We start from the raw sequence: 15520 nt of genomic DNA, 5'->3' as shown, positions 1-15520 counted from the left end.
TTTGCCAGTAGTATTATTACTACAGTAGGGTTAACACAACAGACGAAAATACAAAATGAGTCTGGGAAAAGTCACAGGATTATATCAATGCATTTAAAGTAGCATGGACTTGGTTTGTTTTACATTTGGGTGAATTATGTACATGTCCATCTGATGCAGTTACTTACTTCATCACATACATGTGACCTGAGTGACTCCATCTTCCTGGTCAAATTGTCCATCATCCAGTTCCCTTAATAATCCATCACTGCTACTGAATCCGGGAAAGCCTCCATACTGGGAGGAGGCCTCTCTTGATCCAACATTGTTTAGGAGACAGATGAAACTCATCAGGTGGTTGTCCAATTTCTACAGGGCGAGAAGTAGCTGTGTCTAATCCAACACTTCTGCTACCAACTTTGCTTTTTTCCTCCCCAATAACTTGCCTTAAGGATTTCTTCTGAAATAAAAGGGCGGTGTTTTAATGTTAGCTCATATAGAAAAAAAGCCAAACACTTCACAATGAGTCATGTACGAATTTAATGTGAGCTGCATTTTAACATAAGGCAGCATTTAACACTGGCTTAAACTATGAACTCCTCTTGAGAAAAATCCTAAGAGATACATTTTGTTCTCTATAAAGACATTTAAGGAGAGATGCAAGAGATACAGCACAGTCAAGATTCAAGAAAGCGTAATCAAATGCTAAGAAAAAGCAATTATTTTGGCAATGCTCAATTCCTATGCTTTACTTGGCAGACACAGAGTGATTTACAAGTCTTAACCCATGCTAAATTCAGCTGTTTGAAGAAAGCTTTATTTTGCAACCTAACGTACCATGTCTGACTCTGACCAAACCAAACTTACAACCTGTTTGTGCCAGTTCTTTGTCCCCCTTCTATACATCTGTAACATTTTTCCCAAACTCTTTTTGAAACAGTAAAAACAATGGCGCTGTGGCTAAAGGAAATGTATTTAAGGGAAACCGTTACAGGAGACATCGGGAAATCAGACTAAGGGGAAATAGTGTTGCCTCAGGAGAAACAGAAGGAAATAAGCTTTGCCTAGATGCCACAGTAAGAGGATGGAGAAGTCTGCCTAAAGGAAATAAAAAGAGAAATCCTCAAGTATGTGTGCAGTTCAGTCTCAGGTCTCCTCTGAACTATTTTCTTAGAAAAGCAAATGGTGTGTAATAAAGAACTCACTGAGACAATATTGCCCTTCTAAATCCAAGAGGCCTTTGAACCATTACATAAATTGCAAGCCAGATCATAATGCACTAACCAACAATATACAAGAAGGCAGAGATAGGATCTGTTGAGGACTTGGAAAACACCACACCTTTTCTGAAAGATGACCCTGTGGGAATATCAGGCCAGGTAACAGAGGAGTTCCTCAATTCTTACTGAATAAAAGTTCCTTAGAAATGGCCAACCCTTCAACCTCACAAGGAAAAAAAAGAAAAACCTACAACAAAACCGACCTTGAGTACACAAAGCAGCTAGTACCGTGTACTGCCAGCCCCCAGAAGGCAAGTCACCAGGGGTCCAGGAGCTGGGACATGCCTGGGGGACAAAGCTGTGCCACAGCCAGACCCTGCCACACTGCAGGCAGCTGCAACGTGATCAGGCTCTGAGGGTGTGAGGACACTCTCATATAGGCACCTCTAACGCTGAATTGCTTTCTTAAAAAAAAAGCCTTGTTGGTTTGTAGGTTGGCTCTCCTTAAAGTTAGTATTCTTCTCAAGATTATCCGAGTTACCAACACATTAAGGATACGCATAAATAGACAAACTGATGCTTTTATTTAGTTTGGAAATTAAAATATTTTAGATATCTGCAGTAGTTTTGTGTTTCAAAAGCATCCTGAACTATGGACATGATGATTTTATTTTTTTAAAACAGCAAGAATGCAGTCAGTGTAAATGCAAGTGAAAGTGTCATGACCAACAATGTAGAATCACAGGAGTTAAACTTTTTTACTAAAATGTTTTCAAAGGTTTGTTTGATAAAATTCCACAACTTCTGTTGTCCCTGTCCATGTATTATTTTAAAATATATTATTACAATTTCTAGAGCAAAAGTTAATAGTTAATATAAAAGTTAATACTGAATGCTTTCAGATTTCGTAGCTTGTTTCATACCTGAAATCTAGCTATTCCATGCAAATCTAGCATGACGTGCTATACCAGTTAGGTATTGTTAACAAATCAACAGATTACCTCATCTATGAATAAAGGTAATATGCTGTTTTGCCAATTCAGACATTTTGGTAATATATAAATACATAACTGAAGAGATTAAGATTTAGGGGAAAACCTACATGATTGGAAAAACAGAGGGTAAATGCTACTTTAGTACATGTTCTAGCTTTATCCTGAGCTACCCTATTTATCCCATGGTAACATAACCTCATCATACTGAGATTTCCTGTTGCAGAAGTAAGATATTCGCTTATTCGCTGGTACTTAAGGGGCACATTTAGATACTGTGTCTCTTCAGACTTTAATACAATAATCCTGCTGTACATGGCTGACAAACCAGCTATTGTTTACTTCCACTATTTTAGGCTTAACTCAAAGGTTTTGCATTACAATCCAGGTGAAACAATGACCACGAACAAAGGTACCGTTATACTTGTAAAATAAAGAATATAAAGGTCATTCCAGTACTAACCACCTCACCAATTAGGCAACAGAATTTAAACAGCAAACACAAGGATTCCTCTAATTTTAATTTAAAACACATCTCAAAGATTCATCAATTCCTGACAATGAATGTTTTTACAGAAGTGGTTTGTGTATTACAGTGTCTCCTGGTAGAATCCAGTATTAATCCTTCTAACTTGAGTCATGTAGTTACACTGTCCGTTAAGAGGAGCTTGTAGTTAGCAATACCTTTTTTTTATAGCTACCAAGGAAAGAGTATTCACATCAGGAGTCTGTGCACTTATTATACATAGCAATAAAAGGTTGGGAAACATCAGGAGAATTTTGACTTTATTTGATCGTGACTGACATAAAATAGCATATTTTTATACACTTACAACATGATACCAACAAAACTATGTTCCAAAAAAAGAAGAGATGACAAAGACAAGAGAGCAGGGACTGTAAGCTTTGAAAGCAAAAGCCAAAGGTAAGTGGTACACACGGGGAACTGAAAGAAACACTGCAAGAGGAACTGGCCAGAATTTGGGAAAAGGGCATGAATGGATGACTGAAACATTGGCAAGGGAGACTGCACAGAATACTGATGTGGAAAAAAAATAGGAGCTCAAATTTTGTAGATGAGGAAAATAAATTAAAGACAGCATACAACACCTAGCTAGGAACTGAGACCCGTGATGGAGATGTGCAATTAAATTCCCATTTTCATGTTGAATGCCATTCTTCCAGGCATGAATTAATTATAAGGGGACACAGCGTTAGGAGGTTAGGCTGGAGACAAGCAGAAGTCTGGAGAAGAACAAAAAAGGAAGAGGTATTTAGAAACACTAATCAGAGGAAAAATATGGATGATGACAGCAGTCTGCATATAAGCTGGAAAGATCAAATATGAATTCCAGCTATTAGTAGAGTCTCGTGAAACAGTTATACAGGTGGGGAAAGAAGAGGATAGACACCACTGGCTTCGTAAAAGTAATAGTATCATGACGGACAGAATTTGTGAAGCTTACTGCTCCAGTGCTGCGGCCTGAGTCAAAATGCCTACAGCTTCCATAGCTCCTTAAAAGGCTACCACAGGAGAAGAAAGTTGATTAGCTGAAGATGGAATAGCCAATGAAAACAAATAAAAAGGGAAAACCCACCCCAGGGTGTAGAAAGCCTTGGTAAGGAAGAACCCACCGGTTATCCTCCCCTGGCCACAGCAGGCTTTGCTATAGCACTGTACAGGTGCCACCGCTGTTGTGCCCTGGCTGAGCAGGATGTGATGACTACCAGTCATTTCATCCTCGAAGTACTTTTATACAACACTGTTACGGGAATCTCACTTAGAGGGGACAGGTAGATGTGGAAGATCAGCTGTAGGAATTTTAAGTCCTATATTTCTGTCACATACTTTGACTCACACAGCAATGGCTAACACTCCTTCACCATGGTAACCCCCAGATCACAGAGCCCCTTGCACAGCTTGACCGCTTGTATTCTGCTACAGCCATGAAAATAGACATTCAGAGGTCAAAAAATGTCATCTTTTTCATGTGCAATAGATGCAGGAGTTGAGTCAGCTCACTTAGGCTGAATGCTTCCTGAAGGCTTCTAACAAATGCTTGCCGCATAGCCAACTTCATCACCTGAGAAACAGTTGTTTCTTAGAACATGATTCTTAAAGTAACAGGTTTTTAGCATACCTACACTTTTGTTCTCTACATCTTAGTCTAAGAGCCATGTAGCTGAGTAAAAAAAAAAAAAAACAACTTGCAAGTGTATCTGCAAACATGTGACACAAACTTAAACAGATTTTCTCAAGCAAAACCTGTTTCTGCCACTTTTCCCATTAATTTTGGGATCTGTTTCTGTACATAACTATAGTGTGAAATACTAATTTTTATTTTTTTTAATCAACACATTACTCACCTCTGGCATCTGGACAGCAGAATTCCATATAACAGGTCTCTGAAGAAAAACAACTTGCTTTGTGGCCAGGTTTCCTTCACTGAAATTTAAGGAAAATCGTTTGAATATTTCAAGGCAATAACATTCCTGTAATACATTCACGCCTTTCACAGTCAATTGTAAATTGAGTGTATATGAGTCAGAAGAGGATAGATTATCAAGCATTTGCTGGTGTTTTAATTCATAAACTGGTTTGTAATAATAATAAAACAAACAGAAGCACACAGCTAGGTTAAGGTGTTGCACATGAAAACAAATATAGAACAAATCATTTTTATTAGTATGATTGGAGTAACTTAACAGGACTGTGCTTGAAAGCCTAAGTACCAAAGCTCCTAATTTTAATGAAAGACCACACCTTCGCAACATCTGAAATTAAACATTAAAGAGTATTTTTTTCATCTATTTGCACTGATAAATATACAACAACATGCAACTAGTAACACCACAACAAACAGCCTCAATTTCAGAAGATAAACAGCTTCAACAAGTATCTCAATACCTTTGAGACAGGAAATTTGTGAAGTAAGACTCTTTTAGATAGCAGTAAAATTGTTTCTGGTTGTAATGTAACATCTAACTACGACAGTGGGATAAGCTTGCCTTTTCACTCTCTATGGACAAAAGGTCTCAGCTCAGTTTAACCAATACATTCACAATGAGATAAATGACACAGGTGGTTTTGTACATGGGATGGACAAGAGAAGAAAGAAGTAAGAGAGCAAAAAAAGGACTTCAGTTGTGGGTTTTCTGGTGAAAAAGTTCATCAAAAACTCAGGTGTTCATATCTCAAAAATTTTGCATTCTTTCACTACTGGTTAAAAAATTAAAAAAAAAAAAAGAATCATCCTTTACAACCTCTTGAAGATTTTAGATATTTGTTTTCAAAACCTTTTCATCAAAAATACAGGTCAGCAAATTGACTGCATGTGACTTACAAAGCAAGAGTCTGTAAGGACTAAATGCATCAAGAATTGTGAGACCAGATCTCTGGGATGGGAGGGTTAAAAAATCCTGCTCTTCTTCCACATATCAGAACTACATTTTGATAAATTCTTCTTCTCCCCCTACTCTACTTCTGTGCAGTATTCAATGAGCTCTTAACATGCATGAAGGAAAAACACTGGAACACTTTAGCAAGAAAGCAACTACAAATATGTAAGATAAATAAAAAAAAAGCAAAATAGAACCACAAAACTTTAATGACTTAAAACAGACTTGTAATGATTACCATAGAGTGAGCCCACTTCAAGAAATCGTGATTCCACCTATTCCCCTATCAATAATAAAACTGTATTTTTACGCTTAATGCTCTGGAAGGAAGTACTAAAAATGTATGATCGTACTTCAGTACGGTAAGTCACAATCTCAGCAACCACATACACAAGGCTGAGATAACTGATACGTATTTCATGCCAGGGCTAGGACTGATAGTATGAATTTGTTTTTTATATTAGGGACTCACTCCAAGGAAAATCAGGGACTAAAACTGTTGCTATGGGATCAGGAAGAACTTATTAACAGCCTACCCTAGTAGAGTGCCTCAAAGTAAGCTCTGAGAACATACGCAGAACAGCACTATTCCCAGCTGTATCCAATCAATAGTCAATTATGATGACTTTGTGATGGTGCTTGGCCCATCACAACCTTCCTCTCAACCCAGCTGAACTCAGGTCAAGGCATGTCTTTGCATACATTCCTTGGATGAGAGAAGAGAACTATCCTAAACTGCAGCCTTTGGGGAAGACAGGGAAATGAGGAGGTTAGTTTCTTCAAGTTAACATGTTTTCTCCTCTGAGAGTCCCTACCCTCCTTATTTCCATTCATTGAAAAAAAATAATACATATGTTACACGTTTACATTATGAAAGGGAAATCAGCAATCCTGCAAACTTACTCCACATTGCCAGTTATCTTCCCCTGCCTCATTTATGCCTATTTTGGTAATATCAACTGGGAAATCTCTCTTTCAAGCGAGAAGGTTGCGCAGAATGCCTGGCATGGGGAATTGCCTATGCTCTATTTTGTAACTGTGTCTGCATTCCTGCAGCGAAAAAAAAAAACAAACATTAAGTTCAGCTTGTACAAATTCTACTAGAACGGAGAAAGGACACGATGATGAGTAGACAATCAGTAAAAACAATTTTCTAAGTCTGACCTTATTAAAATGCTGCACACGACAAAGTAGCTATGAGCTTAATTCACAAAGAACTCAATGACAGTGGGATTTCCACAGAATTTAAATGAGAAAAAAACGCTTCGAGTAAGCCACTCCATAGCTTCCCTCTCATTTCCGCACTTCCACTTCACCTTGTAAGCTGGGGCATTTTGCAAATGTAGATGAAGTTGTTTGTGATGATAAACTAATAACCGCAAAGTCAGTGTTTTTGCACTGTATTTGCCTGCTTGCTTTCCGGTGCTTGCAGACAGTCCATCCTGCCAATTTTCAGGGACTACAGCAATCAGCGAGGGGAAATAAAGGTCACTGCGAAGTAAGGCTGCTGGAGCCTTTTTCCTGTCTCTTCTTGTAAGAGGGATGAGGAGCAACAGAGACACTTTTGTTAAAACACCAGCTATTTGCTTGTCTGCTTATGCTGAATTGGCAATAAGTCTGTCCTCTAGTATATGTATATATTAAATAAATCTCTAAGAACAATCATCCAACTGGAAGCTCGTCAGGCCTGCCAATAGCTATGATTTTTACATCTGTTTTTATTTTTTTCATGCATACATTTTCTATGTATGAATCAACTAAGGTTAGACAGTGTTTCTTGAAAAAAATGAAGAAAAGGTGCAGAATAGTAAGTTCTTTTAATCTATTTGGTTTATTTGCATTTCCCCAAAATGAAGTTTTGCACTTCTTTGCAGTTGCACTGTATTTAGACTTTCAGTTATGAGACAAGTACCCGTGTGGGATAGTAAGGCTCCCAGCTTACAGGACTTGAAACAACTGTTCCATCCAAAACAAAACCAGCAAAGAATTCTAACTTTAGACCACAAACACGTATGGAATTCCAGAAATTCACGATGACATTATTTTGATAACTCCAGGAGCACGAAATTACCAACAAAATATTTTCTAACATGTTTTTTTCCCTAATCACTAAATTTAACTTCTGAAAGGGCTATTCATCTTATCCTTGATATATAGCTTCTGAACTTGGCATAATTCTTGTCAAATTCCTGTCACAAAAACATTTAACTGTATGTTACAGCTGTATATAATGCAGGAGGCTCCTGAGGTCACTAGTACTATTGTGGCTCTTCCTTACATTCTTTCTTGGTCCACTTTTTTTGGTCAAAAAATACTTTAGTGACTGCTAACCATATTTAAATATCCAAGATATGGATGATATCCAAGAGATGGATACAAACATTGTATCACATCCATTTTTTCATACTCTGTTCTCCTGTATGCCTGGAAAAACAATCACTGACTAGGAACTTCTGTGGGTTTTATACTTTGTTAACAAAAAAACATCCCAAAATGGTCCTTATCTTTCAAACACACTGCACAAAAGGCAACTCTGTATGCTCTCTACTATTGCTCTACTTGTAACAACAAAGATCACATTTCTTGAGGAAATGCTTCCTGTATCCTGCATGATTTAGCCCTTGAGGTAGGAGCTAAAGGAGAAAACAGGCCTACAGGCCGCTGCCCATGCCTGAAATGGGACAGTGATCCATGACATTCAGCTAGCATGTGGCATGACACTCTGTGCAACAGGACATTATTTTATGGAGAGGAACATCTGTAAAAAAAATAAAAACTTCAAAGAATAGCAACATCAAAACCACACAGGAACAGACTTTACAGCCTGGCATTTTTACATTCTGTTTCAAATCCTAACCATATTTAAAAAAAAAAAAAAGAAGGGAGATAGAGAAACACTGTGCGTGACAATCCTGTCACACTCCAGACCTTATGAGCTTGTGGTCACACTTTTTGTCTACAGATGAGCAGTAGGCTTAATGGCTAGGAGCAAACTGTAGAAGATCTGAGATGAGGAAAGTTTTGCAAAAAATTAGGAATAGACTAAGGCGGAGAATATGACATAACATGGAGGTAAATAAAATGGGGAGCAGGCTGCCTTGCTAACATTTTTTATTCTTAAATAGAATTTTCATTATATATTTTGCATTTTAAAAAAACAAACATGAAAACATGAATTTGCCAAATTGTTCATTTGTTCAGTATTTCTGAAACCTGTTAATATTCAGGCTGAGTTTTGAGGTCAGAGTTCCCAGTCTGGGAAAAGGACCGCTGGTGGGCAGCATGAAGTATCTTTCTTTATTGGGCATTTAACTTGAATTCCTAGGATAATCTACCACCACAGTACTGGCATCTTTCCTATCAGACACACAGTAATCATGTAGGAATTTCTTTCTCTTTTTCAAATGCCAGTATCAATGTCTAATAATAGTATTTATCAGTCACTATGCAGGCTGCCAGGACAGAAACACATTCTTTAGAGTCCTTTAAGAATTCTTAATTCCCAACTAGGAATTCTGTTAATGAACTTTTATTTTATTTATTTACTTCTAAAAAGAAATCTGAAAAGCTGTATATTAGACACACTACAGGCACGCTCAAAATGTGATTACCATATTTCTTCTAATGTGGACTGTGAGATACCTTCAAGACAACAACTATTAGACAATTCATGCACACACCTCACAACTATTTAAATCAGAAAACAAATGCTTTGTATTCATCCATCATTCCAGTGTTAATACGAAGTGAATCCAACTTCACGTTTGGCCAGAATACAATCCCGTTTTGCATGATCACATCTAGCAGTGGGCTGGTTGTCTCACATCTGGAAAGCAATGCTACTTCAGACACCTAGCATAACTTCAATGTCTTGCTGGTACCTTCTCAGTAACTCCAGAAACAGACCCTGTCTACTGAATCCATTATCACTTCATACTGCAGTTTTTTTCTACTATTGTTATTATTATTATTTTTTTAATAGCACTTAGCTTCTTCTAAGCAGCCCTGCTTTTGCTCTGCAATCTACCAGGTGCAAAATAACATCTGCTGCCTGCAGCAAGCCCAGACTGAGCTAATGTGGCTGCTCAGGACAGTTTCACCCCTTCTGTCCAACCCCTCGGGGATGGGTACAGGTACACTGCTTGTGTGACAGCAAAGATTAGGGGTTTAAACCTCTCTCACCCTATGACCTTCAGCACACCAGGAGTACTAGAACCTTCCTATCCCCCTGTTCACTCATGACCTTCCAAAAAGTTGATCTGATTCTGAAAGGCTACTTCTCAATCTTTAAGATCTGGCCAAAAGTTTCATCTGTTTATGAAAACCAGGCTCAGCAGTTCGCATACCCTAAGAAGTCACCAAATTCAAAGATAACACACGTAGATTAAGAATTTAAAAAAAGAATTGAAGGATAGATGTTTTGTTTTGTGTTCTGAAAAATACTTGATGGAGCAGGAGCTTTGCACAGTAAGTTCAGAATTTCGTAAGTTTCAGAAGAAAACAAAACATACAGAAATCATTAAAAATAGAAAAATGTGCTAGATGTTTTACCTAAATTTCTACTCTTAGCTTGTAAACAGTTGATTAAAGTCAACTATTAAAAACAAAACAAAAAAACCACAAAACCAAAAAACCAAAACACAGATAAAGAGGACAGCTATTTTCTGACCAGAAAAACCTCCTTCTTACATGGGTGAGTTAATTTAATTATGTCAAATCACTTGAACAAAATTCCATTTTCTTGTAGCAGTTCTCTTAGAAACTTCCATTCACATCCTTTTTATGCTGTCTTGATTTAATACAGTGAGGTCTGGATCCAAAGATTACTAAAGTCACCCAGCTTTCCATCGTTTTAATGAGCTCTAAGCTATGCCTCAGTACATTTTTGCCCGAACTTCAGCAATCTTAATCTGATGGAAGCAGAATTGAAAACAAAACAAAACTGCGTAAGCTTAATTCAGTGATGCATTTGCCATTTTTTTGGCAGGTACTCTGAATAAAAGCACGGTACTTTTTCCATTAAAAAGAAATTCTGAAACATTATATGCGATCTAGGTCTACTATTTAGCTCTTCTTACATATACAGGTATTTCTCCCAAGACATCCAAATAAATATTGAAGCAAGAAAATATGAGAACTGAAATGCAGTAGTTCATTACCATATGTAAACTGAAACAATATCTATGTTAAAGAAGAGAAACAGCTGGATTAGATCGTAACTTGCTCGATTAGCATATTCTCCTCCTTAATTTGCAATAAACAGTGCATGACTGTCTTGTGACAAAATCACTTGATAATTCACTAAAATGTGCAACTGTGAAGACACACCAAAATGCTGCATCCTGCTGTTTGCGTACCTGTCATGTCGTACAATAGGTGTAGGCAGGACACAGGTCAGGAGCCATCCAAACTCAGCCAGTGTGTGCAATAAAGGTCCGTAATCTGTTTTAATTTCACACCCCTACATTAATAATTATAAAAAGTAGTAAAGACACTCTGCACAGGGTTTATTTGCATTTCTACACATTACGACCCCTCTCTTTCTTAGTTATAATGTGATAATTTGTATTTAGTGTGAAAAGGGATTTCCTATTTCAAACTAAAAGCAATTTGAAAAGTTCAAGACAACAGATTAGGTAAACAGAGGAATATTAACTTTAGATACAAGTCCTGATTCAGCAAGACACTCAAAGCACATCTATCTTGTTAAATTTGTCATGTTGCTAAATCAACTCCTAAAACACAACTTTTTAAAACAGCAGAAATTATTTCTCGATATATTCAGGTTTTACTTCCAATCTGAGTAACAAGCATCTCACCTAGCTACAGGCCTACTTGTACTTTTATTTATTTATTTTAGGTCTTAGTCTTGTGCCATGTCGGTTCACATAAATAAATGTATTTATTGCTGAGTATTTTAAAAGTAAACCCTTAGCATCCTCACTAATGATTGCCACTAATTCATATCTAACTTCACTAAAAAATTAAGTCTTTTGATATTTAAAAGTAAAATTTTTACTAAGAACATACATCTGAAAACTCTACTTAACTCATACACTATCAGTTTTTGTTCTAATTCCAAGTTTTACTTCCCCTTTATTTAAGAATACTTCAGCACATTGTCAGTGGAGCTGCACTTGCTGAAATTAGGTCTGTTTTGGTCTGAATATGAACATTTATGAGCGTCAAGCCAGTACTTCTGCAGCGTATTCTTTTATGCATATGACTAATGGGCACAGGCCTGACCTTATTTTTATGATTCAAGGCTAGTTTAGCTTATTCAGGTGGCTTAAAGAAATCATCCTGAAATGTTTATCAAATACTGGTACAGTCATTCTACGGAAACAAACAAAGAACGCTAGAAGTAGGAAATTGTGTTGCTAAATAATTACCAATTTACCTCAATAACTGTCCATTGTTCAACTACTATTGCATCATTTCCTTTCCTGTTAGAACCTGGAACCCCAGCACCTTCTTCTTCGTAGATAAGTATTCCTTCTAAAGATTTGGGCAAATAATCACCTGTGAACAAAGACAAACATAAGCTAAAATACAAATTTTTAGGTCAGGACCTTACTGGGATGTATACATGGGCTTATATTTTCCCACTGAAGAGTCCTTCAAATGAAATGGAACTAAGACAGCATATAACTCAAAGTTCTTTCTGCATCTAATTACAATTTCATGAAGCATGCAAGTCAATTTATTATTCAAAACCGCTTTTTCAATACAAATTGAGCTATGAACTGTTTCATTTTCTCTAAAGAAACTCTGAATTCACGTTTCCCATATTCAACATATCCCCTACAGCAAACAGGCACAAAACCTCTTATTCAACTCCAATACTGTATGTCTGACAATAAATGTGGCTTTTGGTGTGGTGGGAGAGACTGTAAAGATAAATGAAGCGTGAAGTGTAAAGTCTTGCTACAGTTACTTAAATAAATACATAAATGGCCAAAGGAAAAGCCTGAAAGAGAAGTGATTGTAGGAAGATTCCTGATGTGAAGGACATTTCAGAGAATACTCCCTGACTTACTTGTGGAAGTCTAACAGTATCCAGTTAGCCCAAACTAAAGCTGTGCATCAAATACTAGTTCATTTTCTGTCTCTTCTAAGTGCAATCAGGAAGCCTTTTGTGCAGTTCTACCTTGCCAGCTGACTATCCTAAACAATTAAACTAAATTTAAACAGAAAAATTATGCATTCCTAAAATATCAGGTTTAAATCCTCTCCAATATTACACAAATATGTAAAGAGATGACTATACGCCACAGCTTCAGTGGCAGAAATAAGCTTAAAAGGTGTCTAGCAAAGCGAAGCTACGGAATACAACTGGTCTGGCTTTAAAATTGGACCAAACTGGCATGGAAGTTTTCCAAGTCAAACAGGAAGTGTTTTGTTGTTGTTGTTTTGACAACATGCTTGTTAATGTACTGTAAGACATTGAGCATTTATTCATATTATTTTTATTTTTCCTATATTGCATATAGGAAACTTACTTTGAGCTATGATTATTTAGATACTTACGTATCTATATCCTATGCTTTTGTAAAGCTACTGAACATGTTATTTTATTTCTAGAATATATGCAAATACAATGCAGATACTGAATATATGGCTTTAGGCACAAACATGAACGCCTGCAGAATTCCTAATAGTTCATAAATTCTCAATCTCATTAATTAATGAATTTGAACCTTTCTTCAGTGTTCAGGCAGATACTTAAAATCGTCAAGCAGTAACATGTTTAACATGCTAGATTATTTTTTTTTAAATCATGATAATATAACTCTAAATTTTAATGCATTATTGAAACAAGGCACCTCTATTAAGTGGCTTTTGAGACAAATGGTTAAGTCGAAACTTACGTCAAAATACATCTGGTTATCCTTGTTAATATTATTAAAAAAAAAAAAAGGCACTGCCTGGCAGATAAAGTAAACAGAAAAAGCATTTAAGTGTCGTCACAGCACTCCTATCAATCTTAAGTACTTCTAGGATTATGAGAACCTGCAAGGTAGCAACAAACAGAAGCAACACTACCTTAACCCAAATGGAGCTAAAAAAGAACTTACCTGGATTACTTTTATGACTCCCTTCTGTTTTGGTTGTCATTGAGAATTAAAAATGACTTAATTCTTTCGAATTTGTACCTGCCTTAAATTGGGAATTGCATTTTTATCATGTTAGCAACAGAATTCTGTTTACTCCGTACAACATCCAAACAAAATGAGAATTTCTGTGGCTGCTTTACCTGCATCCATTGTTTTCAGTTGTATTAAAACATTATCTAAAACTTGTGCATTTCACTACATCAATATAGAAGGACAACTGCTGCTGTAGATACCTTGCAAACTAAAAGCAATCTTAAAAACTAAAGTGAAAATGACAATTGGATGCACATGCAAACATACAAGAAGTGTAATTCTGGTGATGAGTGCAAATGTTTAAACACTTTTTCTCCCCTAAAAGCATTTCATGTTTCCCTCTATTGGATGCCCAGTTTTTATCTGGTTATAAAACTCTTCAACGTTCGTCTCATGAAAAAATATTTTAGCTTATGAAGAACTCAGCAGCAAAGTAATCTTGTACTGCGGTTACAGACACTTGATCAGCTACAGAATGCCATCCATGTAGCAGGTTGTGGCTTCGAATACTTCCAGCGGAATTCAGCAGCGTCACACCATGTGTCTCACTGAAATACATCCCAGCCAAGTGGGGCTGAAGAAGCAGCAACTGCTGCAAAGTGGCAGCATGAAATCCCTAAGTCAGTCATAACCTGGGTATTAAAGTTGGGACAGTTATGCACACAGAAAAAAGCAGACAGCAACAGGGGAATGAAAAGATTGCATTTGTTTTTGGACAACAGCTGCAAAGATTAATTTCAACAGCTGCTGAAAACACCCTTGGTGAATTGTAATGCATCTCCAAAGAGTTATTTTCCAGCTCCAGAAAAAACTATCGAAAACTAGCAGTCTGATTTCTCGCCTCTCCTCCCCCAAAGGAATCTTTGTTCTTCCACTGACTTCAATAGATAGGAATTCAACAAAATTAGATGGCCAATACAAACTGTGCCATTCAATGGTTTACATGCAAAAAAATATGTAATCAGAGAGAACAGCCGACAAATTCAACTTGATGGAAATATAATGATGTTGATGCACTTGTGTTCCTTCACAGATTCTGGCAAATTACTAAATTTACTTTGTTGCTGAGCTACAGAAATATAATTAACATTCAAGGCTAAGTTACTGAGAAGAAAAAAAAAATACACACACACATATAAAAAATCAAGCTCTTACTTTTTCAGGGTTTGATTTTTGAAGAACCCATATTTAAACATAACATCTTCAGAAGTTAAATTTTTTTTTTTAATTCAGCCCAAGCCTTGCAAAGGAATGCTGATTGCATTATTATTTTTAATCAGAACATCAGAAAAAGGAAGCATGAAGTAAAGCACAAAGAAAATAGAAAAGCTATGAAAAAAAATCAGCAATCTACTCTCACTGTATAGTTCATATAAGCAGTAGTTTAAAATGACTCATGAAAGCCATTTTAGTATGCTTATTATTAAGTAAACAACTTCATTTGATAATCAGTCTAAGTCTTGCATAAATTGTTAAGGGGTCTGAAGCCTTTACAGTGAACTTTTTACAACATCTTTCTCATCCACTACAGCCTTGTGTTTTATTTACTTATACTGAATTTCCATAAGCAATTCTGAGGGAATACCAACAGCTGAAAATATGCTACAAGCAAGACATGAACAAATTCAGCCAAAGACAAAATATCACATTAGTTAACTACAAACCCTAAGTCTTTTTAAGTGAACAACATTTTTTGCAACAGTCGGTAAATTCTGAAAGAATTAACTATGGCAGACTCTTTGGCCTGGTCACTGAGCACTAGAGTACGTTCTTTATACTA

General features: G+C 36.6%; 1 protein-coding gene across 1 annotated transcript in view; it reads right to left on the bottom strand.

Annotated features, from left to right (window-relative positions):
- The window catches only part of RFTN2 (raftlin family member 2), a 29421-nt gene continuing 13901 nt past the window's right edge, over positions 1 to 15520 (bottom strand). Inside the window, 5 exon segments of the mRNA XM_040562649.1 lie at positions 1 to 291; positions 293 to 439; positions 4559 to 4637; positions 10948 to 11051; positions 11991 to 12112. Of these exon segments, the coding sequence (XP_040418583.1) occupies positions 172 to 291; positions 293 to 439; positions 4559 to 4637; positions 10948 to 11051; positions 11991 to 12112 (572 nt within the window). The 3' untranslated portion in view covers positions 1 to 171.

Source organism: Cygnus olor, chromosome 6 (genome assembly GCF_009769625.2).
Source record: "Cygnus olor isolate bCygOlo1 chromosome 6, bCygOlo1.pri.v2, whole genome shotgun sequence".
Lineage (NCBI taxonomy): Eukaryota > Metazoa > Chordata > Aves > Anseriformes > Anatidae > Cygnus > Cygnus olor.
This window is presented reverse-complemented; position numbering and strand designations above follow the sequence as displayed.